This window comes from Falco punctatus (genome assembly GCF_963210335.1).
Source record: "Falco punctatus genome assembly, chromosome: 14".
NCBI classification, from domain to species: Eukaryota; Metazoa; Chordata; class Aves; order Falconiformes; family Falconidae; genus Falco; species Falco punctatus.
The window spans coordinates 4965653-4989997 of record NC_137594.1 but is presented as its reverse complement, the minus strand read 5'-3'; the positions used below and the strand labels follow the sequence as shown (position 1 = coordinate 4989997).

Below are 24345 nucleotides of genomic sequence, written 5' to 3'. Positions count from 1 at the left end.
CCTTACGTTTGTGGCCGGACCTTTTCTTTAAACAGCATGCTAAAAATCCACATTTTATCTTATTTGGAAATCTCAGTGATACTTTTCATTTCAATGAGCCCCTTCCATCAGTTCCTTTATGGATTCTTAGGCTTGCTTGATTTGCTTTACTTACCTTCCTTTAACAGAGCGAGGTGGTGCTGCAGGGGAAAGGACAGGCTGTTGCACGCTATCCAGGTGACTGCCTTGCCACATAGCCCATCTAGACAGGCCTCTAGCTGGAAAAAATTAATATTGAAATCAATTCAAAATAATACCAAGATAATAACAAGAAGGAAACAGACACAGTAAAATAGCCTTATGAAGAATTATATTAAACTTGATTTACCCAAAAAGAAAAGCAGATAATTAAAAATGAATAAAAAACACAAGCAAGCATCTAATAATGACCATTATGTTACTGTTTATGCTGCATGTGTCTGTGTGGAACATCCTTTTGGTTCAGTTGGGACCAGCAGCCTTGGCTGTGTCCCCTCCCAGCTTCTTGTGCCCCCCAGCCTACTCACTGGTGGGGTGAGAAGCAGAGAAGGCCTCGATGCAGTGTCAGCACTGCTCAGCAATAACTAACACACTGGTGTGGTATCAGCACCGGTTTGGTCACAAATCCAATACATAGCACGCACCATATGAGCTACTATAAAGAAAATTAACTCCATCCCAGCCAAAACCAGTACAACCAGTAAACCAACACTGTAAATCCAGAAGCTGTATTTAAGAGGAGCCAGATCAAATTTAGCTAATGTTTTTATAATATAGTAACAATAATTTTGCTATTATTATTCTTACTATTCTTATGTGGGTTTACTGTGAAGCCAAATATTAGCAATTTACTAGTGCCCAAGGGAACCTGAAGGAATATGACCCATTAGCTATGTTATATTTGCTCTTAATCTCTGGTTTTCTGAATTTCTTTATTACCTCTGCATTATCAGAATGCCCATCTAAAATAGGTAAAACCATTCAAGTTGTGCCACCTCCACATTATTTAAAAAACCCAAATGTTAGGTTTTTTATTACACATAAGATTTGTATTTCTGTAGCAACATTAGGATGATATGCCAGCTCCTTTATTCCCTGGTATATTCACAAACCATAAGGCATTATAAATGTGTTATTATAAAAAAGATATTGTTTGTTTGCTCTTTGCTTGTCAGCGGTGTTTGCATGCAAGGAAGTGACTCACTGGCATTTTGCTTGCACTCTTGCACTAAGCATAAGTGATCAAGGTTTCAAATGGGGAAGATCGTGTCCTGGCTCAAGATTTATGCTCACACCTCCGCACTACATCTTCCTGAATTACGCTACAAAGGTCTCTGAATGCCTCAGGTGACATTCTGGGGTTTCCTCTTGGATATTTCTATCTTCACTAATAATTGCTTCTGAACCTGGTTAATTTATATTTAATTACTGACAAATGTGCATGCACTCGATCAGTAATTTAATTGGGGAAAACCCCAAAAAAGTTAAAAGATATGTGATCTGCATAGTAGTAATCACCCACATTTCCCATCATTTAGGTCTGTAAGAACTCCTGACATTTGAAGCTGTCCTACCGAGTTGCCATGGCAACGAGAAAAAAGAAAACGTCAGATCTGAAGATTGCAGTTTACAGTAACTGTTCTTCACTACTAGGCCTCAGTTGCTCCAGATTCAGTTTAATTTGCAACCTCACTTAATCTGACTCTACATTGGTGTTTGACAGCCTCTACCCTCACCTCCGTTTGTTAATGGGTTCCTCTTGCAAGACGCAAAGTTTATGCGAATTTTCTCTGAAAGTTGAAAGACCATGACTTCTAAACCGGACCCTGGGGGAGCAGAAAACAGATTGACTCCATTTTTTTCTATCTGTTGACTTGTTGCTATTCAACTGTTCAGAAAATATTTTGTCTGTGGGTTAGTATTTGTATATGTATGAGTGTATGTATATATATATATTTATATAGAGAGAAGAGTTATACGACAGGTTTAGCTTTTATAAAATATTCATCTGAGCGTGCAAAGGGCAAAGCAGAATAATACAGCCACAGATGAATGGTAACTATTCTACCACCGCTAAACCTACTGTATTTGCTGTTTATAGCGTGGCCAGAAGGAGAGAGCCTGTTGCAATCGTACCACTACAACAGCCACCTTGGTGACACAAATAAAGCAGGTTCGGCTCTGCAGTGTCACTTCTTGTACCTCAGGTTCAGCAAACAAGAAAGGCAAGCCCCCTGGCTTCTTTCTGATCTGAACTGCATTCCCTGTGCCCCAAATGGAACATCTGATCCCGCAGGAGCGGTGCCTGGAGGTTCAGTGATGCTCTGATTTGTGAGAAAGCAGGCAGCAGCCAGCTGCGAGCGGCGCTGCATGGCTCACCGCTGCCAGCAATGGGAGCGCTGGGCCTGATGGTAACGGGGCTAAAGTCAGCACCTTTTATGTTCCTGCAGATAATTACGTGCTGGGGCAGTTTACAAAATTTTTAGTATTTCATCCGCTCTGCAGACACCGTTACATAGGCAGATGTCTGTATGGGAGAAACTGATTGGGAACAGCAAAAGCAAAGTATTTCTCAGCAGCACGGGTCTCTCTCTCAGCCTCTATGCAGCTGTCAGTACATCCGTAAGTGCAAGGAGGAAAACAGATGCCCAGTTCTATAAATATATCTACACACACACATATATATAGTTTTGAATATATATATACATACATACACATGTACACGCAGTTTCCAGTTACGAGTAACAAGAGCATTTCTTTCTGTGTGTAAACTTACCACACTTGTTTGCAGACATGGGAAAAAAGGGTGTTCGTTATATATGAATATGAAATCCTTTTTTATTCTGTGAGCATGTAAGGTTAAAAAAAAAAAATCAAACCCTTCTAACTGTATCAAGATGATCATCTTGTTAATAAATTGTAAATGATCCATCAAAGCTCACACCAAATTTTTATAAAATTAACACAACAGGTATACTAGTGACAGACTGTGGCTTTTATTAGAGCTTGCCAGTAACTAGGGTAAGGTAAGTATCTTAGAATATTTTAATAAACTTGCTTATTTAAAGTTTAAACAAGAAAGCTTCCTTATGCAATAGAACTTTGCAGCTGCATTCTTTAGTTAGCATTTTTACAGTACATATGAGTCATACTGTATGTTGTCTTTACTACAGTGAGATTATGAGCATATCTTCCACACCACGTATATGTTTCAATAGTAAAGATTTTTGGAAGCATTAAAAAGTCCAAACATACATTTGGTTTTCCATAATGCTACACTAGATATTAAATGTGTGTTGGTGGTTAAAAATTGCTGTACAATAGCTTTTCTCTGACTTCCTGTATTGTTCCAAATATGAAACAGGCCTTTTTTTTTTTCTTTCTTTTTTTTTTTTTTTAATCAAAAAGAGTAACAACAACAGTGACAGAGGAAAAATTAGTTTGTGTTGTGAACTCTCCTAACATTGTAAATTTCTTAGTAAGATACAAGCTGCCTTCAGACAGGAACCTATTTTTGTCTTCCAGCATCACTCCTGCAGTCCTGAACAAGTAAAATTCCCACCAACCTTATTTCTCTTGCAGCACACTCTAGGTGTTCCCTTACCAAAGTGGTACTTGGAGGTTAGTGCGAATTCCTGTTGGGCAAGGGCTTCAGGAGTGGGCTGTTAGGCAGCTACAGGCATTTCAGCAGGAAAGCGCCTGATCTCAAACATTAACGTGGGCATGCTTCTGGTTCTCTTTCTGTGCCCATGCCTTGTAATAATCATATGATGCTGCTTTATCATCAACAGTCATGTCTTTTTAAATATATATATATATATAATTTTCAGGCAAATTTTTCAAAAGGAAAACAATCAACAAATGCACGCCACCACTGGATTTTCAACATGTATATTTAATGAATGCATCCAAATGCACCCAAAGATAAGCTGCACCCTATGCTTTCATCTATAAAACCTCTATCTTAAATAAAAGAAGTTATAACATCCTCCCCTACAAATACTCTTTTTCTACTTGCTTTCATCCCTTCTCTATCTAGCAAAACCCACTTCTGGAAAGACACTCATTGACATTAGTGTCATTTCTATCAAGTACCAGATAAAGCTACCCTTTTCTCGTTTAAACCAAGGTTGACATAGCATTTGGTGGATCGTTCCAAGGGCATCCACAATGAGGAACAAAGAAAAATCTCTTCTGTCTGGAGCTGCACTAACAATGGGAAGACTTTTTCTACCACTTTGTGCCCTATGACAAGAAATCTTTCTTGTTGGATAATACTGCAACATTTTGACATGAGAGGTCAGTATCATGGCTAAAATTCTGAATCAAGATGCCTCAGAGCCTTCATTCACCATTGTTACTTTATTTCTACACCTAGATTAAAGCCTCCCATCTTATACTGCGTATCCCTAGGCTTCAAACGGAGCTAATCACTGGACTACCTAAGCATGCAAGGAGAAGACAAAGCTACCATGTTAATGTTTCTCTCTCTGTACCCGAGAACACACAAGAGATTGTGGCACTTTCTGTAGCATTATACGAGTGAGGAACCATATTAGAATCTGAGTTTTCCTACCTGAATAAGATTGTTGGCTCTATCTGGCTCAAAAAATTATGCCCGTTTCCTGGAACAAAGGAGCAACAATAATTTATTAGTTTTTCTACAATATCATGAAAAAGTAGAGAATTTACAAAATTGGTTGTCATTTTTTTTAATAGTTAATTATGTTTAACGTTTGTTCAGCCAAGCTTGCTGTTTTTATAACACAGAACTTATTTCTACCTAGCTATTTTGGTCACTGCCACACTTATTTTAGTCTGTTTGTAGACATGTAATACTGTCTAGAGTCAGAAAGGCAGTGAATTTGTTGATTTTCATTTTGTAACATGCACAAAACCTCCTGTGCAAAAATCATTTCACTTGAAAAGAGTATCTGCTGTTTAAAACACAAATTGTGTATAACAATCAGTAAGAGGAGTTTATCAGCAAGACAAAGGTCACATTTGTGTTGTACTTCTAATTGAACCATTTCTGTACACCTCATATGTATGCTTTTGCAACACACCTATGTGCATTTATTAATGTACGTTTTGTTCAGTAACTGTAGGTCTGAAAATTAAAGCAAAGGGAAATGAGCTGAATATCCTACTGGGTTTAGAGGATAATTAGGTAAGAGTGGAACACTGGCTAATACACTTTCTGAGCCCTGTTCTTATCATGTTTACACGTGTAAATCACAGAAAACTCCATTACTAGAATTGTTCAAGATTCAGTTAATCATAGTTAAATGAATTTTTTCATCTAAACTTCCCCTTCCCCTATTGCTTTTACGGGTCTGCTGTGAACAGTAAAGCAGCAGTATTTGTCAAAGGACTGTTGAGTGCTTATATATTATCAAGTGTCTCTCTTTTGTGACATACAGAGAAACCTACAGCTTAGATGCCCCCACAGATGATGTGCTTCCTTCACTGACCACTTCAGTGTGTCTCTAAGGCACCCGGCATAATTTGGTTTAATGTTTATTTTAAGTGGCTGGGGCCTGTGGTCAAATAAGTCATCCTGGTCTCTTGCACAGTCATTTAAGTTAGGGATCACTATAATACAAGCCTTATTTGTTAAATTCTGGACTTAAAATCAGTTTGTAGGGCTCTAGCTTAAATGTTTTATCACTACAAAAAGACAGACATATGTTATATTAACAACTTTTCCATCATTGGTCCTTCCCTTGCAAAGACCTCCTGTCTGAAGTACTGAGAAAGCTGCCAGTTTTCTTCTCGATTGCAAATAATACACTCAGCCACTTGAAACATAGCAGAATTTTCTACATAAATTATTTTACACCACTGTTTGCCTAAAGGCTAAATTTCTTTCTGCATGGGTCTAATAATGTCTTATTTAATTAAAAAAAAAAAAAAAAAAACACGAGTTAAAAGTGTCACATCAGCCTGAGAACACCAAGTCTAAGGCAAAGCTCCAATCCCATCTTCCCCTTATTGCATCTCTAGAAACTTTGTTGCCTGAGATACAGTACGATGCTAACAAAAAGATAAATAGCTAAAATAGCAATTTATTTCAATTAACTCTGTGATCTACAAACTTTAGAACTAACATACAAAGTGCATTAGTAATTATCATTAGAACTATTTTATTTAAAGCAGATGTAGCTATTTTACTATTTAAAACGCATAACCTATTGACTACACTGTTCTTTTGCCTCACATCAAGATATGCTAGTTGATCTATGTTTGTCCAAATGAAATGGATACACCTATACACTCTCAGTGGAAAGTTACTAGCTGCACAATTGCTATGTGTGTGTATATATGTAGATATATAGAGATATACACATACACATATAAATATATGTATAATATATATGCAGATGGAGGGAGACTAATACAACATGGGAACTTGGAATAAGCAGTTTCATTCCATGAATTATGGATGAAATACATGAGTTAAGGGACAGCACGGGTTATCTATGCCAAAGCAGCTTGATTTAAAGGAAAAAAAAAAAAAGTCAAAAAAACCACACACTAAAACCCAGGCTTATCCCAGCTCCTGTGTTGTATGTATGCTACCTTTAGCTGTCCCCTCTTAACACAATTATATCATTTGAAGATATGCATAATCGTTTACGGACTCATTTTTAGTTGCCTAGGTATCAGCAGGTCACCAATAGTGGAAAGAGAAGGGTTTATAGCTAGAATTCTGCAATACTGTACTTTCAGTGGGACAGCTATGTGGGAGAGTTTTATCCATCCTTTGAACATTACACCTCTGCATCGGCAAATGGAAGTACTCAATGACCTGGGGTTAAAATGAACGTAGTCTAAAGACAGGCTGTGTGTCACAGCATGTGTACGCATGCACACACACCCTGCCTGGGACTGCAGAATAAGAGCATGTCTGGTGAACTGTGATGGCGAATTCAGAACAAACTGTTGCTACTGCCATTTCAGACAGTACCCTCCTGTAAAATCATATTTGCCCCATAACAAACTCTGTCTCTTGAAGTTACCACCAAGATTATTTTTTATGGTTTTCTTTCTTTTGTTAAAGTTCAAGCAAGGCGGAATTTTATTTTTTTTTTTAAGCACACTTAATTCAGCTACTTTTCCAGTTAATTGTTTCTTTGGGCCCTAGTTGCTGAATTGCTTGCTGTTTCTGAGGTGTAAATAAACATTTCAATTTATGACGTGGTTGCAAAAAACTTGTAATTTATTTGTGAAATGCTCAAATAAAGGATGTATGGGCTTTTACCTTTTGTCTGGGCGTAGACCTTCCTGATGCAATACAGCAGGAATGGAGGACAGCAAAATGACCTTGAGATTGCCAAAGGGCTGGAATAGCCTGCGCTTAATACCAGAAACTTCCACGTTGCTCTACGTAAAAGAGAAATTGCAGCCTTCATCATCACCGTGCCATGGCAAATAGAATGAGAATCTGGAAGTTAAGAGGTAAATCAGGTTTGACCATAGAAGAAAGCAGTAGCAGATTATTCAGTATCCATTTAGCAAACAGCAATGATTTGCATTATAGAGCCCCACACTTTCAGTACAAAGAGTTGCACTGAGCCAAAGCTGGGTCAGATGTCCCTCGGCTGGAGGGGGTGTGTGTGCAGGAGCTTTAATGGATCCTTGCTGCGCTTCCTTTCTGCTTCACCTGGCCACCTGCCCCACCTACCTCCAGCAGTTCAGCTTACGCAGAACAGCCAGCCACCAAAAGTGAACACTGCAAACAACGCAGAAACAGGCTGAGCAAGCGTCAATCGGCAAGGACCAGTGTGGGATGCTACGATGCTACTGGACTGCATTCCTGCCACGGCTGGCAGGGCCGATTACGAGACGGCTTATAACAGCAAGTGCTGCCATAGTCTGTAGTCATACCTGCTGTGCTCTCTCCCTGTGCTTAACTCCTCCTTTAAGACATGTATACAGGTGTGGCCTGATCTACTTGTTGCCCTGGTTCAGAAAACCTTACTCCAAAATTTAAAGCCCTTATTACCTTCAAGTCCAGGCTGCCCCAAAAAGCTTGCACTGCTTCAATGTCCTTCTGTACCGGGAACTGCAGGCTTCATTGACAAGGCTTATCGCTTTAGCATGCTGCATTCCCAGTAGCAGGACTTAGGGTCTGTAAGATATTATTTTCTTTTTTTTCACTGAGCTCTCATAATCTGTGATTATGAAGGGAAAGGAAGCGGAGTGTTCTTTCCTGTGCTGTCAGCTGCTCCCAGACACTGCAGAAGGGCCCAGCAGGTGAAATAAATACATGATAATTCTGGCCCAGAATCCAGGGCACAAAAAAGAATAGAAGGCTAGGCAGAATGAAAATCCTGCAGGAAATTTGCACCATAGCAGTATGACATTATTGCCTCTTTACCAGGGAATTCTTTTTCCAGCACAAAGCTAGATAGAACCTGTTGGCTTTCTGAAATTCCTGCAAGTTGTTTTTTAGATCTTATAGGAAGTTATCTAAAGTGACAGAGACTGAGAGAGAAAGAACATCCCTGAAAATAGCCTTTTACTACATCTGAGGATAGAGGAAGCTGGGGGAGGGAGGGCAGCATTTGAAGGAAACACTTGAGTACAAGCCACAGCAGCTTGCTTTCACCGAGACCCGCCTCCAGCTTTTGACTATTGCCAATGCTCTGTCAGACTTTGAATCTAAATGGGGCTTTTTAATGTGGTCAGTAATAAGTAGAGGATAAAAGAGCATATGTGAAACTTGTGGTGTAATTGAGCAAAAGGTCATTACCTGAAAGCCACAGCAAAAAAGCGTTTCCTCCTTTGGTCTCAGTTGATACCGTTGTCCTAAACTAATGCTGTGCTTCGTACCTTAAAAGAGATGTTTGAAACACTACAAAGTTAAATCATAAGCAAAGAAATGTTAACAGAGTTAGAAAATGCTGAATGGTTTTTAGATAGTTAGAAGTTTTCTGTTGCCCTTTCAACCTCCTCCTGTCTCATCTAATACCACATGATCTGGATTGCAGTCTACTGTTACTCGGTAACTTTGCACAGTTCAATCCAGTTACGTTTTTTCTCCAGTAGCAGTAAATGAGAACAGTCCCTTCTGGCTTCAGTACAACCTTCTCAACTGCAGAAAAAAAGCAAGGGTCATTGCTCCTGCTGTAAAACTATTGGGATGCTCTTCCTCAACTGCCACGCCTCTGGCTGGACTCTGCTCATCCACCTCCCAGTGCTTGATGACCTTCGCTGCTCCTGCGGTTACAGCAGCAAGTCACTCTAGTCCAGTACACTTCAACAGTATATGACAGTATATTTTACTATTTATGACTTACTGTTTCCACATGCAATTGCGGGATCCTCATCATCATTGCTGTGGCTGGATATACTTTTTATGACTAACTGTCCAAACCAAGAAAAGCAAAAATGTTTACGCTACTTCTTCACTGCAAAGCATGCTGAAAATTTAGAGTGTAAAATATAGCTGGACACTTACAAGTAATGAATTGCTTGCAGTGTTCTGCAAGCCAGTAACAATAATGAAGTAATTGATTTGGAAAGGGGGACATTCATAAACAGCTTTTTGTCGTGCACTTAAAGAAAAACAAAAAACAAAATTAAACTCTTATAGCGTTGCCTTTTAAAAGTGACCACACGTATTTTTAACAGAAGGTTGATCAAACATAAGTTGACAGTGCTTATGGACTGCATTAACTCTTCAAGTCACTAATAAGCTCTTGAAATTTTAGCTTTTATAAATGTGTCCATTGTTGTTTACAGCTGTTATCTCTCTTTATGCCAGCAGCCACTTGGGAACAAATTTTATGCTGGGCTAATTTTGCCATTCCAGCTATCCTGATAACTTCACCCTTGCTGTAACTGATCTGCTGGGGACAGTGATAAGATAATGAGTCTAGCCTGCACTTGGAAATGACAGCAAATCAAATGATGCCTCTTTGTACACAAATAAATAAAAAAATAATCACATCAGCTGTGTGTCACTCTTTGTGCTATTTGATCAGCTGCAGTAAAGCAACAGTGCTGTAAGATACCTTCCAAGTAGCCATAAACCAGGGATTAAAACCTGCCTTAGGGTTACAGCAGGTATTATCGGCTTGGCTAGTGCCAAGGGACTTATCTTTTAGTGGGATTTGAACACGTAGTTTCCCTGACATCACTAGAAAGCCATAAGTCTAAGAGTTGAATTTTTTCACTGCCACCCCAACTGATAAAATAATTATAACTATAAACTATTTCTTTTTTTAAGTCATCATGAGCTCATATACTTTCTTTCCCCTCCCCCCCCCCCCCCCCCCCCGCCCCGTATCTCCAAGGTAAGTTAATTGTCATCATCTTTGATTTTGAGCGAGACCGAAAAACCTCTAGAGAACAGGTGCCCCAATTAACAGATGCTCTGCCTTTCATACAGTGGATTGGCAAAAAGAAACAGAACAAGATCAGGGATATTTAATTCATATGGTGATCATAGAGAAGGTGACAGAGTCCACAGATAAAGCAAAGTAGAAACGATATATTGTAGTAATTAGAATAACCCACCTTATAAGACAATAAGTCTAAAGGAAAGATTTAGACTTTGGTGCAATAAAATTCACCTGTGTAAGCTGCGACTATTAGCTACATCACGTAAGAACAAGACCAGTGCTGGAAAGCCCGGTCATAGTGCCTGGGAAGTTTTGCCGCTGTTACTAATGGCAAAAACTGCATTAATCAGAAAATGGCTTGCTCTTGGACCCTGCACAGAGAAGTCAAAACAATAATGACTCTAGAGAGAAATCCTTTGAGCTGGGCAAAACCCCTATATCCTCAGCCCTGCCAAGGGCTCAGTGCAGCTGCTCACCGCCACACTGGCAGAGCCAGCTGCAGGGTTTTGACCTACGCATACCCGTCAAGCTGTGTTCTCTTGTGTCTTTAGTCCCATCAGAACACAAAGCGCCCTCTTCTCACTCTGTTTCAGTGATAAGGACAGAACTGCAATATAAAGATAAAAATACAGAAACAGTCAGAGGGCACAGCTGAAAACCATGCTGGCAGCAGAGCCGTTACCCTCCTGGCAAGCACAGCCACCCCAGCATGATGACCAGGGAGCCAGGGTGCAGAGGCACGCCATGCCAGTAGCTCAGGGCAGGCACTGGCCTAAGCTGTGGACCCTTCCCGGAGCAGGGACTGCCACCTCAGCCCCCCAGACACAGGGCTGGGGACATGGGGCAGCCCTGCGGTCATGCGGCAGCTGAGCAGTTGTCACTCTGCCCCAGACTCCTGCCAGACATTGCACTTTCTATCAGCCCTGATGTGCACATCAGGCCACACGTACTGCTGAGCTGCCAGTCAGCATTTGTCCAAGATGAGCAGACTCCCCACCTCAGCAAACAAAACAAGAGTGTTACCTGGAAGGGCTTTTATTTTTTTGTTGTTGTTGTTGTTCAATTGGGGTTTTTACCCCCCACCCTTCCCCCACCCTTTCTCACTCAATTAAGACCGTTATCATGTGGTTTCTGTGCCATTGACATCCAGTCATCATTCTTGCATTGATGCTCTAGCTTGGAACCTTATTAAAGAGCCATCAGGGCTTACTCTTTTATCGGTTCTGTAATAAACCTACCTTTTAATTGTAGTTGTCTGTCATCATTTGCACAACTTGTGGGCTGCAGTACTTTCTCACACTCTTTAATTTCTGTTCCTTGGCACTGTGTACTTTGTTCCTTAGCAAATGAGCACTGAATACCTGAAGCTAATGAACGTGTGCTGTACACACGCTCTGCCTTCTGGGGTTGAGTGGATGCCATCCAAGGCTTGCTTTCTTCAGTTTTATACAAAAGTCCTCTTGCTACTGCAGCTCTTCTTCATCTCTTGTCCTGCTTACGCTAACAAGAGAGGGAAGCAGTATGTGCATTTAAATGTCATTATTTAGTGAAGGTATAACTTATAACAAGGATGGATATGTAGATGTAATAGATTTATTGTTCAAAGTATTAAAATATATGTGTGTATATAAATATAAGCAGCTAAGGTTATGAGTTTCATTATCCCACTAACACCAAATAAAAGGCTATTTTTTTAATTGGTTATTAAACAGTGAATACTCATTAAAAGCTCAATTCATTGGGAAAAAATAGTACAATGCAATTAAACTGTACTACAGACTAATTAATATGGGAATTGGGGCAATTCAAATACCTTTAAAGAGAGGGAAGTGGGGACAGTAGGCAGCACAGACTTGTACCAATCATCTTCATTAGCCTAGCAGATGGATTTTTTGCTACTTTAGGGGTTTGCTGAAGGTTCTATTTTTTATTTTTAGTTTCAAAGGAGATCTGGGGCAGAAAAAAATGTTTTCTAATGTGAGTCTTCACAAAGTCTGGAGAAATACTGTGTAAAAAAACAAAAACAACCCAACCAAAAAAACCAAAAAAGAGAACGTATTCATTACTTGCCCCCGTAACACAGCCAGCTCTCACTTTGTTTCTGTAGAGACCTGCTCTTGGCATTCTGTGTCTTTCTTTTACACAAATAAATTTGAAATGCCCTAAGACTCATTAATATAAAACTCTCAGCCTGCTTAGCTCCTCAGTCATGTAACAGCTTTTGCCTATGGGAGATCCCTGATAGTTTGTTCTTACTAAAGGCCGCTGTGTCAAGAAGCGTTCTTACCAGCTGTCCAATTTCTTGTGAGTCAAAGACATTTACTCGTTATAAACCAGACTTTCATGGAAAGTATTTTGCTGCCTTTCTCATAATTGAGATGAAAGAAGAATGCCAAATCTCTAAGGAAATACCATTGAAGGAGCCTGCTAGCCTCTTTTTTTGTTTGGTTGGGGTTTTGTTTTTTGTCTTAGCACTCAATCAAAAAGTTAACCTGTAGAAGTAGGAAGTCACATGAGTCAAGACTGTGAAAATTTGCCACTCAGTTTTGATAGTACTGGCGGAACACAAACATTTAAGTAGCAGAGGGCCTTGCTGCAGAGATTTGCTACAAATAGTTGTTTACACCCAAACCCAGGATGGGCTTCAGACTGAAAGCCAAACCAAACTTTGATGATGCTGTTGGTGCTTACGAGCTATTTGCCTGGAAGTCTGGGTCTGGTTTTACATCTCAGTGGGAACACAGGCCAGCCTACTCCGATTCCTGCCCTTTGGAGGTCAGTCTCATTATGTAACAAAACTTTACCAACTACTATTCCAAGCAGAAGTGCAGCATAGGTCTAAGGCATTCCTCACGTCTGATGTTTGACTGACCTAAGACTTTGGAAGTCCAATTGGCTGACTCTCTATTCCTTTACACCTTGTATATATTTAAACAGCTGGTGCATTTACACCAAAGCATAAGACTATAAATCAGATCAGCTTGGATACACTGGTATCTGCTTTCGAGTTTGTAGAACTGTAAATTACTTTGCAGGATGGCAAACAGTGATCTGACCATTAGATCATTGTGTTATATAGCTGCATTATGAAGCAAAACCCATTCACAGATACTCATTCATTTGAGAGAGATGTCAGCGGCCCAACACAATGGGCTTCTTTCAAGCCCTCCCTTGTATTTCATTCTGTTATTTCTCCGTTAATAAATAAATAACATCCCCATCGGTTTATGGCTGTAAGAGATGAAAGGACTCTTTTTTTCATGTCAACATTGTGTAGTGCTGATGGAGTCTGGCAACAGTCGCATCCTGGCTCAGACTTTCTGTTTTCCTTATTAGCATTTTGCTTGTCCGTCCCTGACAAGGTCTCCTGGACATTTCCGAACTCCATGAATTGTTGCAAATAGTGCAACATCCAAGTGTGAAATTAGCTGCATGGGAACTCCTGGAAACCTGTTAACAGTGTATTAACAATAACCACAAGTTCACAGGAAACAACAGGCACCTGTTCAATGGGGAACATGTTCTTAAATCGACAGTCAATTATCACTGCATATTTTAGCATCATTTTGCACCTTATCTAATATCTAATATAAGCCTTGAAAACACGTTTACTAATTCAGAAGTAGCCTTCACAAACCAAAACACAAATGAGAATATGAAGAACTGGAGTATTCAAACAACATCATTTTAAAAGGATTCTAGAAAGACCTGTTTGTCTTCTGGTTTACTTGAATGTGAATTGAGATGACAATTTAGATAAGCCAAGTTGTTAATCTTAATGATTACCTCTAAGGAATTATAATCAGGTAAGAAAGATTTGCTTTAAAAAAAGAAAAAAGAAAAAAAAACAATAAAAAAGAAAAAGAAATTAAGCTGAACAAAGAAAATGGTAAAAAGTACACCAGAAAACTTTTCTTTCAATGGTGGAATACCTTAAACATTTAATAAATATAGTAAAAAGTTTTAGACTGGGAAGCTAAAACTTAATGTCTAAAAGTATTTTAAAAGTGTTACATATTACAAACTATTACCTGCATTATAAATAGATTTGTATTATCAATAGCCTACTATAAAATTAAAAGACATCTGTATTCATTTAGTGGCCCAGCAATGATGTGCAGCCCTAAAAAGACCCAGCTCTTACTCACGTATACAATACGGGAACTCTGACAGAACACAGTTTCTGGTTGGCATTAATGCAGGACAACTCTCCCACTCTGGAGAAGTTTCACGCACTTACTGGGAGCTGATGCAAGATCCGTTATTTGACTGCTTTATATAGACTCACACCCCTGTGCAGCCCCTGCAATCATCCTGTAAGACAGCGTGTTCTTCCTGTAAGAAGCCATTTGGGAAGACATTCTTGAACAGAAAGAATTATGCTGAAGTCCAGCAGGCTCTCCAGCCTGCCACCATAAGGCCAGACCAAAGTCTGTCCATGAATGACTCCCAGGAGACCAGCGATGTACTGCCACTGTGGACAAGTCTAGGTAGTGAACTGCTTATTAACATCTGAGTCAATCAATCAGCCAGAAAGTTGTTCATTCATTGCAGTCTGTGGGTCTGTCACTTGTGCAAGTCTTATCTAGCTACAGATTAGTTTTTTCCTCCTGTCCACTCAATAGCTTTGTCACCTCAGCTGGCTTTTTCAGAGCTCACTTATACTGTTTATAATTCCTCCAGCCTGATCCAAACAGTCTCTGAATAATGGTTAATGATTAATGTCCTATTAACCACAGTCTTACTCCTGAATATTTAACTACTTTGACAGTAGGACTGTGTATTTCCATTTCATGATAATACTAGACAAATTTAACTTCTGAATTGAATCTAGAAGCTTCAAGATTGACATGTCTTTCTAGTCACGAACAACGATACTTAATCTTAAATCCTATCCTTCAGGACTGGAACACAAATTTACTTCAAGTAATGAGCATTCCTAAGGATGGGGAGGTGAGAGAGATAATTTGGCACCATATAACAGAGTGAATAATATTGAATACTTGATAGCTGAATTATTGTCTTTTGTATGCTACACAGAATAATCTGCCTAAAAATATTTTCTGCCTATGGAGATTGCTCAAATCACAATTGAGAGCTATACACAGACACACCACATATAAATGTGTATGCACTGTATATGTATGGTGGGGTTTTTTTTTCAAATTAGGCTTCTAAGAAACAAGGAGAAAAGTCAGATAATGGGTTCAGGTAATTTGCCTCAAACATGCAGATTAAGTCATAAATATATGTTATTCTCTATCATGCCCCCAAATATTATTGGAAATAACATCTGAACTAACATTCAGGATGTTTTCTCCTATTCTAGCAAAACGCTATACCATTGTATTAACAATGCGAGAAATACTGAAACTGCACTTCAATAAGGAAGGAATCCATCAGTTTGGAATAGTTTTTAGCAGGGAGCTGTTATGGCTAACAAACATTAGAATCATCCAGGAGAGCTCTCCTCGGCTGATGTTAAGCATTAGGCACAGAAGTTGCACATAGAGGCAATACCTGTTCATATGTGACAGAGAAGTCTTTTCTCCTGTGCTTCTGAGAGGGAGATTTTTTTAGTAATATTCTGCTTCATCTCTGTCAATTTACACTCAGCCACATGTAACAGTGAATGTTTGCAGATACCACATTTTGTATAACATGATAGGAAATTCTGGCTAACACATATAATAAACCAGGCATAGTTTTAAGGACTTGATTTTCATCTTGTAAGAGATGTAAGGGACTGTGTTTGTTCATCTTTTGTTCAGTAATGACTATCAGTGTGTAATTTGGAACCTACAGGCTAAAAATATGGAGCTTGATCTCTAGAGTTATGTTCGTTAGAGACTTTTATTCTCTTGGACACAGGAAATGTCTAGAAACACATATACCAGCAGGCTGCACATTTTTCCTGTACATTCTGATTTTAATTCCCCTAATCTTCTTGGACTTCCCCTTCTCCCCCCACACATGATGCTCTGATAATTCTTGTTTTCTTGTTAGCATTTTGTATCCATAAAGTTCTCTCCTAAATCTGCATTCAGGCAAGTCACACCAACACCAGCCCCAGATTTATAAGGGGAAAAATGTGTTCGCTTTACTGATAATTACCATTAGTTGCTATTGTTTCCCATGTTAAATAACTTGTATTATCATCCTGCCTTGCTGCATGCTTGATCTCTTACCTCTATTACTCATCCTCTGTTAACTTCTATCTCCACCTCATTTCTGGGTTATGTCTTTGATGGACCAAGTGATTATTTTTCAGCCAATGATCCGATTTACGCATAAAATAAAATATCCCCAAAATCATTCACGATTGCCTTCATTTCAAATAGCTTAATCTGTCAATTCTGGATGGTATTTTCTAATGGAGCATCTCATTTTCTCCTTTCTTCTCACTTCTTTGCAGTCACACCAGTTATAATCTAACAATGAATGAGATAGATTGATTAAATTGTTGAGTTATGCATGAAATGGTCCCAACTGGAAAAACATTGAATGGTGGTTAAGTATTATACTGTTATATATAGTACCTGAAAAATGAGCATGACTAACACAGCAGTCAGAGCCCTTTGAAAATTCCTTTCTGGGCAGAATTGGACAGGTTTATTGACATATATTTTGTCATGCCAGCCCTAATTAAGCCTCTCTAATTACTTCTCTTACAAAGGTTTCAGGTTGAACATATAAATTTTTGAGGACGTTATCTGCTGTAGGTGTATAAATGTCCTATAGAGCAGTATGGAGGAGAGATCTGTAGGGAAAGTTAATACTTTTTATTAGACCGTATGACATAATTGGGAAAACGCACAAGCTTTTGGACACATAGACCATTTGCTAACTATCAGTGAAGAATGGTTTTAGTGTATGTCCGAAAGAATGTCCATTTTTTTTCTTACTAACCTGTGCCAGCTGGACAGATGAAACTATTATAAACCTTTCCTGTCTCATATCCTTCTGTCTTTGAAACCGTGGCTACATCTAAAGCACACATAATGAAAAACACCTATCTGAAGAACAGACTTTCTCTTTGGTTGGGACTGTTTGCAGCAAACTAAAAAAAAACTAAAGAAAATTAAATAGCTTCTACTCACACATCACTTGCCCTGGGAAATCTATAATTCTTTTCTGCAGAATGGAACAGCTATGGCAAGCAATGTCTCCCCAAAAATTGCCGATGAGGGCACACTGCTAAAATGCTAGATGCTTATATAGTCCCAGGGAAAGGAAGAAATGCAGTGGGTTTTTTTTTCCTCACTTTGAAGGATGTTCTCCTGTATCTACTGGGTATCTCTTACACTGTTTGTTCTGTAGGTAGGCTATGAGGACACCTGCAATTCAGCTCTTGCCCAGCCTTGCCAAGAATGAAGGCCTTCCAGGCGTGTCTTTAAAAAAAAAAAAAAAAAAAAAAACAAACACCAAACAACAAGAACTAAACAAACACTCAAAAAATAACCCATCAGTGCCTGAGGAATTTTAACCTAGGAAGAGGTGGTGGCTATAGACTGCAGCAGTTGAGAAGTATCTCTCTTTACTGCAAGTTTGGACCCAGGTATACAATTGCCACAAAACTGTGACATCGCTTTCCATGGATCTGCACAAGATTATAGAGAATTATCCTCTAAGGAAACTCTACTTCTAAGTGCAATCGGTATTGAGGTTAAGGTATGAATTATCAAGAATAATCTTAATATCTTTTACTTGTATTGCTCACAGTAATGCTGTCACCATTCTTCCCTGTGCATCTCACCAAGTCTAGAGTTTTGATTTGCATTTATTTGATCACTTGAAGGGGTCAAACCATTGTTAAAAGCACACTACTTAATGTAAGAAACACAGGGAAGAGGAACCAGTGTCCAAAATAAATTCCCTTTTTCAAATTCACATGCTAATTTAAACTGGGGGGAAAGGCCATAACCTGTTCAATTGGGAACAAGACTGGGCTGCAGGTAGAATTTAATTACCACATAGCTTTAAAGAGTTATTGTTTGAAAGGCTGGTACCAGACTCACAGTTAGGTTCCTACTTTATACTAAAAAACAAACAAACAAAAAAAAAAGAACCAAAACAACAAAACAAACTAAAAAAAAAAACAACAAAAAACCAACAAGAACACAAAAAGCCCCAACAAAACCCACATCCAAAGAACTACAGTAACATCTGTAAAGTGCATACATTTAGTAGGAAAAAGCTTTTGTTGCACACAGTTACTGTAATTGAGTCTGTGTCATTACTTGAATGTAGCCATTGTAGTTATTTTGCTGTGGCCATGGCTTTTCTAATTTACATACCTTTCTTGAAACTTTAATTTGTTGGGGGGAAAATAGAATATTTGCAAAATACACAGTATTCTGATCAAACTGATAACAAAGCCAAAGCTTCCAAAGTGCTAATCATATTCAGCATTTGTGTTCTTTTGCTTTAAGTGTAGAAACATAATGAAATAATTCCATAACATAAAGCTTGATGAAAGTGGCAATTAAAAAGGAATCGATCTGATACATCTTGTTCTTTGCATTACCATACTCTGTAAAATGTAAATCTCTTATCTCCATTGCCAAAGCTTTCGTTTTCTATCTTGAATAGGCAAATATTGAAAACAATAATCATTTTTCACTAAAGTGAGCCTTTAATATGGAGTAGAAAGAGTGCACTATGGATATTACATTTTCCACAGAAGACTGGCTTTCACATTAGTGTTTGCTATTAGCGTATTTCATGTCACTCCATCACACTGTCTTTCACTCAGATTCTACATTTGTTGGAGCAGATGGAAACTTAGTTTAAATTAATTGAAAGCATGCTGTGCACAGCTTGTGGTACCAAGAACACGCAAAGAAGAAAGGAAGATACATCAATTTTCTTTCTAACATACCTTTAACTGTAAGAAGAGATCTCTTAAGAATCATCAAGATACTATGCTGCCTTTTTTTTTTTTTTTTTTTTTTTTTTTTTTGAGAAAGCTATATTGCTTAGATTTTAACAAGAGGAAGAGGAGGATGTGACATGAAATTGGCTGGATACACACCATTTGAAAAATAAATTCTGCCTGGAATGGATCATAATAAAATGACAGAGGGAAAGCTAGTACTTACTGGGTTTTCTGTAGTCTTGTCTGCAGTTCTTAGAAATATTGACAAGTTTGAGGACTACCTCCTCACTTCTTTTAGTTAATACTGCTTCCTGTATCTGGATCCTCAACTTTTCTTCAGCCATCACTGAAAATCCAGCTGTCTTCTCTGTTCTCTGAAACAACAGCCAAATATTGTATTAATGCCTGCATCATTTATTTACCTGAAACTGAGATGGGCAAACTCATCTGCTTCTTTCAAGTGATGAGTATGTGGCTGTTCTTCAGCACCGTTACAGTTAAAGCCAGCTTCAAAATGATCACTGTATAAATCACTTAATAAACAGTGTGGTTTAGACCAAGTAGTAAAGGAAAGGTTTATTAGCTTATTAATTTAGTCTTTTTTCTTTTTTTAACAAAATATTCCAAGTATTGTTTCATAGTGGTGCAAAAAGTGAGGGAGGAAGGTGAGCAGGTATTGGGAGGGGAAACGTTTCTGGGATGGATAAAATCTGTTTGGTTTGTATACTATGCTCTGCTGAAAAGGCTGCCAAGGTGAGACTCTCTGGCACAAACAGGAGTCGTTAAGTCTTGTAAAGCAACTGAAAGTGCAGAAAACAATGAGGAAAAGCAGATCATGGAGTACAAGGTGGAAAAACTAGGCAGAAAACAAGAAACCATCAACACAAATCTGTTAGTCTTGATAGGGAGCAGATGCAGAGTCAAGCTTTATAAGTGATGGTAAGAAGAAAGCACCACATCCCAGAAGTCCTTAAGGTAGGAACTTGCTGCAAAGAAGAAATGTACTGAAATTTGTTGAACTAAGACCTCAAGGGTCCTGCATGAAAATGGTGAGTGATCTGTGAATTTAACGTCTTGCTGAGTTTTCTCTGTTTCAAATGTTGCTCTGTTCTGGTTTGCATTCAGTTAAAAACTGGCTTTTCAGTTTTAGAACCCTTTTGCTAACCTTGGTGTCTCTTTCTTACACATCTCCTCTCTTTGGTGTCTCAGCACTGGCCACAGTTTCCTTTTCTTCTCTACAAAGGTCAAAAGGGAAGAGTGGGGAAACATTTTTTATATTTGCTCTTGAGTCTTGAAGAACACCAAAGTTGAAGTGGAACAAAATTATAACTATATAGTTTGGGTTTAGAAAAGTCAAAAATTTATCTGGAAAAGTCCAAAGAAAACAAATATATCCCACATTTTTTGAGAAATTACTAACGTTATTTTACACTTGCCTTTGGGGGAAAGGTTATTTTAAATTGAGGCATTTCTCCTCTTCCCGTTTTGACTGTAAATATTGAAGCTGTGCTGTTGGAGACATTCTTTTTGCTAGTTACTGAACACATTTGACCATCTCTACTTCTTGCATATCAAACAAAACAACTGTAGCAACTGCGAACGAAAAAGATAGAATAATGTAAACTTTTCCCAATCTTACCTGTTTGGCTTCATCTTCCTTTTTTCCATAAAGACACTGCTCTTTGCTCTTTCTGAGACTTTTATTTAAGTTCTTCCCTTATTATTTTTATCTACATTGTTTTGTCCTTTAAACCATGGTACCTGCAGAATTTTTACTTTTTTTCTGGATTGTAAGATTCTTTACGACCACCTGAGCCAGCATTTCTTCCTCTGTTTTTAAAAGGCCTTATTCCAACCTGTATCACAAGTCTTTCTTTGTTCTATTTAATTCGTAACATAAATATGCTTCTTCCTGAATGCCAAACTCCTTGATTCATAAGCAAGTTTCATAAGCATAATGGAAGAGGAAATCTGGCTCAGAGATCATAACTTCTCTCAAGCACATGACAGGTGTCTTAGTTCATAATAACAAAGCTCTTTGGAAATTCAGAGGATTGTACAAGTAATCATTGTTTCATTAATAATTTACAATACCAACAGGACAGAAATGAAAATTGGAGAATGACAATCTCAAAGCAGCTGTATGCCTGTCAAAAATGTAAATTTTTTCTCCTGCTTCCTCTGTTCGGGCACTGCTTAACCCCATGCTGAGTTGCCTTTCTAGAACATAACCCCTACAACATTCATGAATAATTAGATAGTCATAAAGAAACAAGGAACGAGTGAAAATTAACTTCCCACCTCCCAGCGTCACTTGAAGATTAATTCCCCTAAAACTAATTAGCTGACATACCACAAGTACAGAACCTCAAATGTAAGGGGGGGAGAAAATAAAAAAAAAAAAAAAAAAAAAAAAAAGGAAAAAAACCCCAAACCTTAAAACAGAATTTTCCATCTCTGCATCTATACACAAGCAAGCTTAGTGCTTCTGGAAAAAAGTGAATAGATTATTATTAGCTGATGCAGATTTTTATAGATTATTAAGTGTATTTTGTCTACAGAGTAAACAAAACCATGATGCAGTTGGGATGAAATCCTTCAGCCCTTTCACTGACATCTGCCAAAAAAACCAAACATAATTATCTGAAACTTCTTTCTGAAGTTAAAAATATATAACTAGTTTTAAGATTACAGGGGTTTAGATAGCTGTGGGCACGTGGAGCCATTTCACAGAGTTTGCCACTTAATGCCAGCCAGAGCTTAGCAGCAGCCAAATCATTAACTAGTGTGAGTTATTAAGAAGAGTAGGTGAAGTCAGCAGCTGTATCACAATGCCAATGACTTAATTAAGCACCTTAGTTTGGAGGTAATTCTTTCCCCATCAGGGAGAGGAAAAATAGGTAATAGGGAGGTTCCCTGCATAGAAGGATTTATTTCTAAGGCTGTGAACGAGTGCTGGGCACAAATGCCAGATTTGCTGAAAGTTGAAAGGAAAAGAGGATGAGTAGAATCCAAAACACTAATTAGGAGAAGAAGAATTTTATGGCTAGCTGAGTTTTTATTAGTTATTGGAGGGTAAACCAAGACTAACAATCTAAGACAGACTCTAGTTAAGTAACAGCGAATGAGTCCGACATTTCTCAAATCTCACCCAGGACACACTGAGCTTAGCTGAAGTTAAGAAACTGTTTCCCAGTACAGGAGGCCACTTCAAGGAAGCAGGGAGAACAGAAAAGAGGCCCTTTTCCAGCACAGGGATATGCAAAATATGTCCACATTTCATTTTTTTCCAGTGAACTCTTCCATATCAACCTCATAAAATTACAGAAAACACTCTAAAGTAGGCCAATCAACTGCATGAAAATATTTTGGTGATGTCGAGTATTAACTGGGGATATATTAAAAAAAAAAAAAAAAAACAAAACACAAAAAAACCCAGCAACAAACAAAAAAACAACAGAGGAAGGCTGAAGTATGTTTTTCATACTAAGGCTTCAAATATAAATTCATCTTGTCAGATCTTTTTAATAAGAGGACCCCTGTAATATTACTCCTATATTGACTGAACTAACGTCAACCATCCACGACAAAGGAAATTCAGTCCTTCCCTGAACAGTTTGAGAAAGACAGGGAATTCCCTATGCACAGTGTTTGTCTTATGGTGAAAAAATTGTATTTTACTTCCAATTTCTCTGTGTTTAACTAGCAGTTAGTTCCTGATACCTCTTTTCTTAGCAAAAGCACCTTTTTGCATCTGCTGCGCTTTTCCCCCACTAAATTATTTCCAGTCATCTTTACATGCTACTTATCACCTTTATTTGTCTCTACTCACAAATCATTTTAGGGCCTTTTGGCTGCTGGCTCTAAATTTGCCACAAACCTAAAGAAACAAAGGCACCAGAACTAAACCAGGATCTTCGGTATTAATCTCAGCAGTGCTAAATTCCAGAGAGAATCCAGCTCCATCTAAGGCAGAATTCCCCACTTTCTATTTTACAACAAAAATATGCAGCTAAGCAAAGATGACTTTATTGTGGTCAAGTGCAGCCAAGCCTCCAAATTCCACAAAATTGAGAGTATGTGATGACAACGAAAGAGACGGTGGGGAAGAGAAAACCTATGAGAGAACAAGCTTGGTATTAGCAGTTTAGATGTTTGCCATTTATTTTATTTTTCTCTGGAGCTATTAGGAGAACATATAATGTGTTTAGCTGCCTTTTGGTGAAATATCAACAGCTGGAAACACAGGGAGTGAACCGCTATTTTGCAGCCAGTTGGCACTCGACAGCTCACCAGTGGTCCATGGAGAGAAATTTTGGAACTTCTATTGCGTACAATTGCTGTTATATATTAGCTCTGCAGTCACGTGAGGTCTTTTCAGCAAAGAGGCTATCTGATGCAATCCAACATCACAACTATAGTAAGGTGAATGAGGAAAATTTATAAATGCTGCTGCCTTATTCAAAGAGATCAGAGGTTTCAAGTCCTGTAAAATTTTGCAGTTGCCAGGGTAACAGGTTTGCATTTCTAATTGCTCCAGAGAGCCTGGGAGATTGTACGATATGCAATCATCTTCTACTGTCTCCCTAAACCACCTAGTTCTGGATACACACAACTGGTTTCACCTCTGAAATCAGTGGGACTTCCTGCCAAACATGGGAAGAATTTTCATGTCAAATGTCCCAGAGTAAAGTTAAGAACAAATGTTCAATTAAATTGTTTATTAAGTCCTTCTCTTTTGATATCAGCCCTGCAGAAGTGATTTGCCTTTCTGTTTATTAAAAAAATGCCAAAGTTTTAGCATGCATGCCCTGTGTGTGTGGGGGTCAAACATTATGAGCTTTGTCTGCATATTATGTTAATTGAATCTATCTCATCTTTATGAAATATATCACACACATCCCTGAATAGGGGTAATTAGCTATTTTACATTTGCCTTTTTAAATAAGAAAAAAAAAAAAAAGAGAGAGAGAGAGAACAATATAAAGGAGGAAAGAATGCTGTGTAACTACACTAATGAAAAAAAGGTGAGATTACTAGAATGGTAAGATATAATGAAAATATATTTACCTACTTCTTTGAAAGCCGTTACCTTCC

At 38.4% G+C, this 24345-nt stretch overlaps 2 protein-coding genes across 2 annotated transcripts in view; one reads left to right on the top strand and one right to left on the bottom strand.

Moving 5' to 3' along the window:
* The window catches only part of CDH13 (cadherin 13), a 509852-nt gene extending 502571 nt beyond the window's left edge, over positions 1-7281 (top strand). Inside the window, exon 14 of the mRNA XM_080410698.1 lies at positions 1557-7281. Within this exon, the coding sequence (XP_080266824.1) occupies positions 1557-1564 (8 nt within the window). The 3' untranslated portion in view covers positions 1565-7281. The remainder of the gene's footprint in view (positions 1-1556) is intronic.
* The window catches only part of LOC308073052 (uncharacterized protein), a 107132-nt gene continuing 84343 nt past the window's right edge, over positions 1557-24345 (bottom strand). The window contains exons 4-7 of the mRNA XM_080410791.1: positions 19472-19622; positions 11609-17130; positions 7283-10977; positions 1557-4643 (exon numbers count right to left, since the gene is read on the bottom strand). Coding sequence (XP_080266917.1) covers positions 17039-17130; positions 19472-19622 — 243 coding nt within the window. The 3' untranslated portion in view covers positions 1557-4643; positions 7283-10977; positions 11609-17038. The remainder of the gene's footprint in view (positions 4644-7282; positions 10978-11608; positions 17131-19471; positions 19623-24345) is intronic.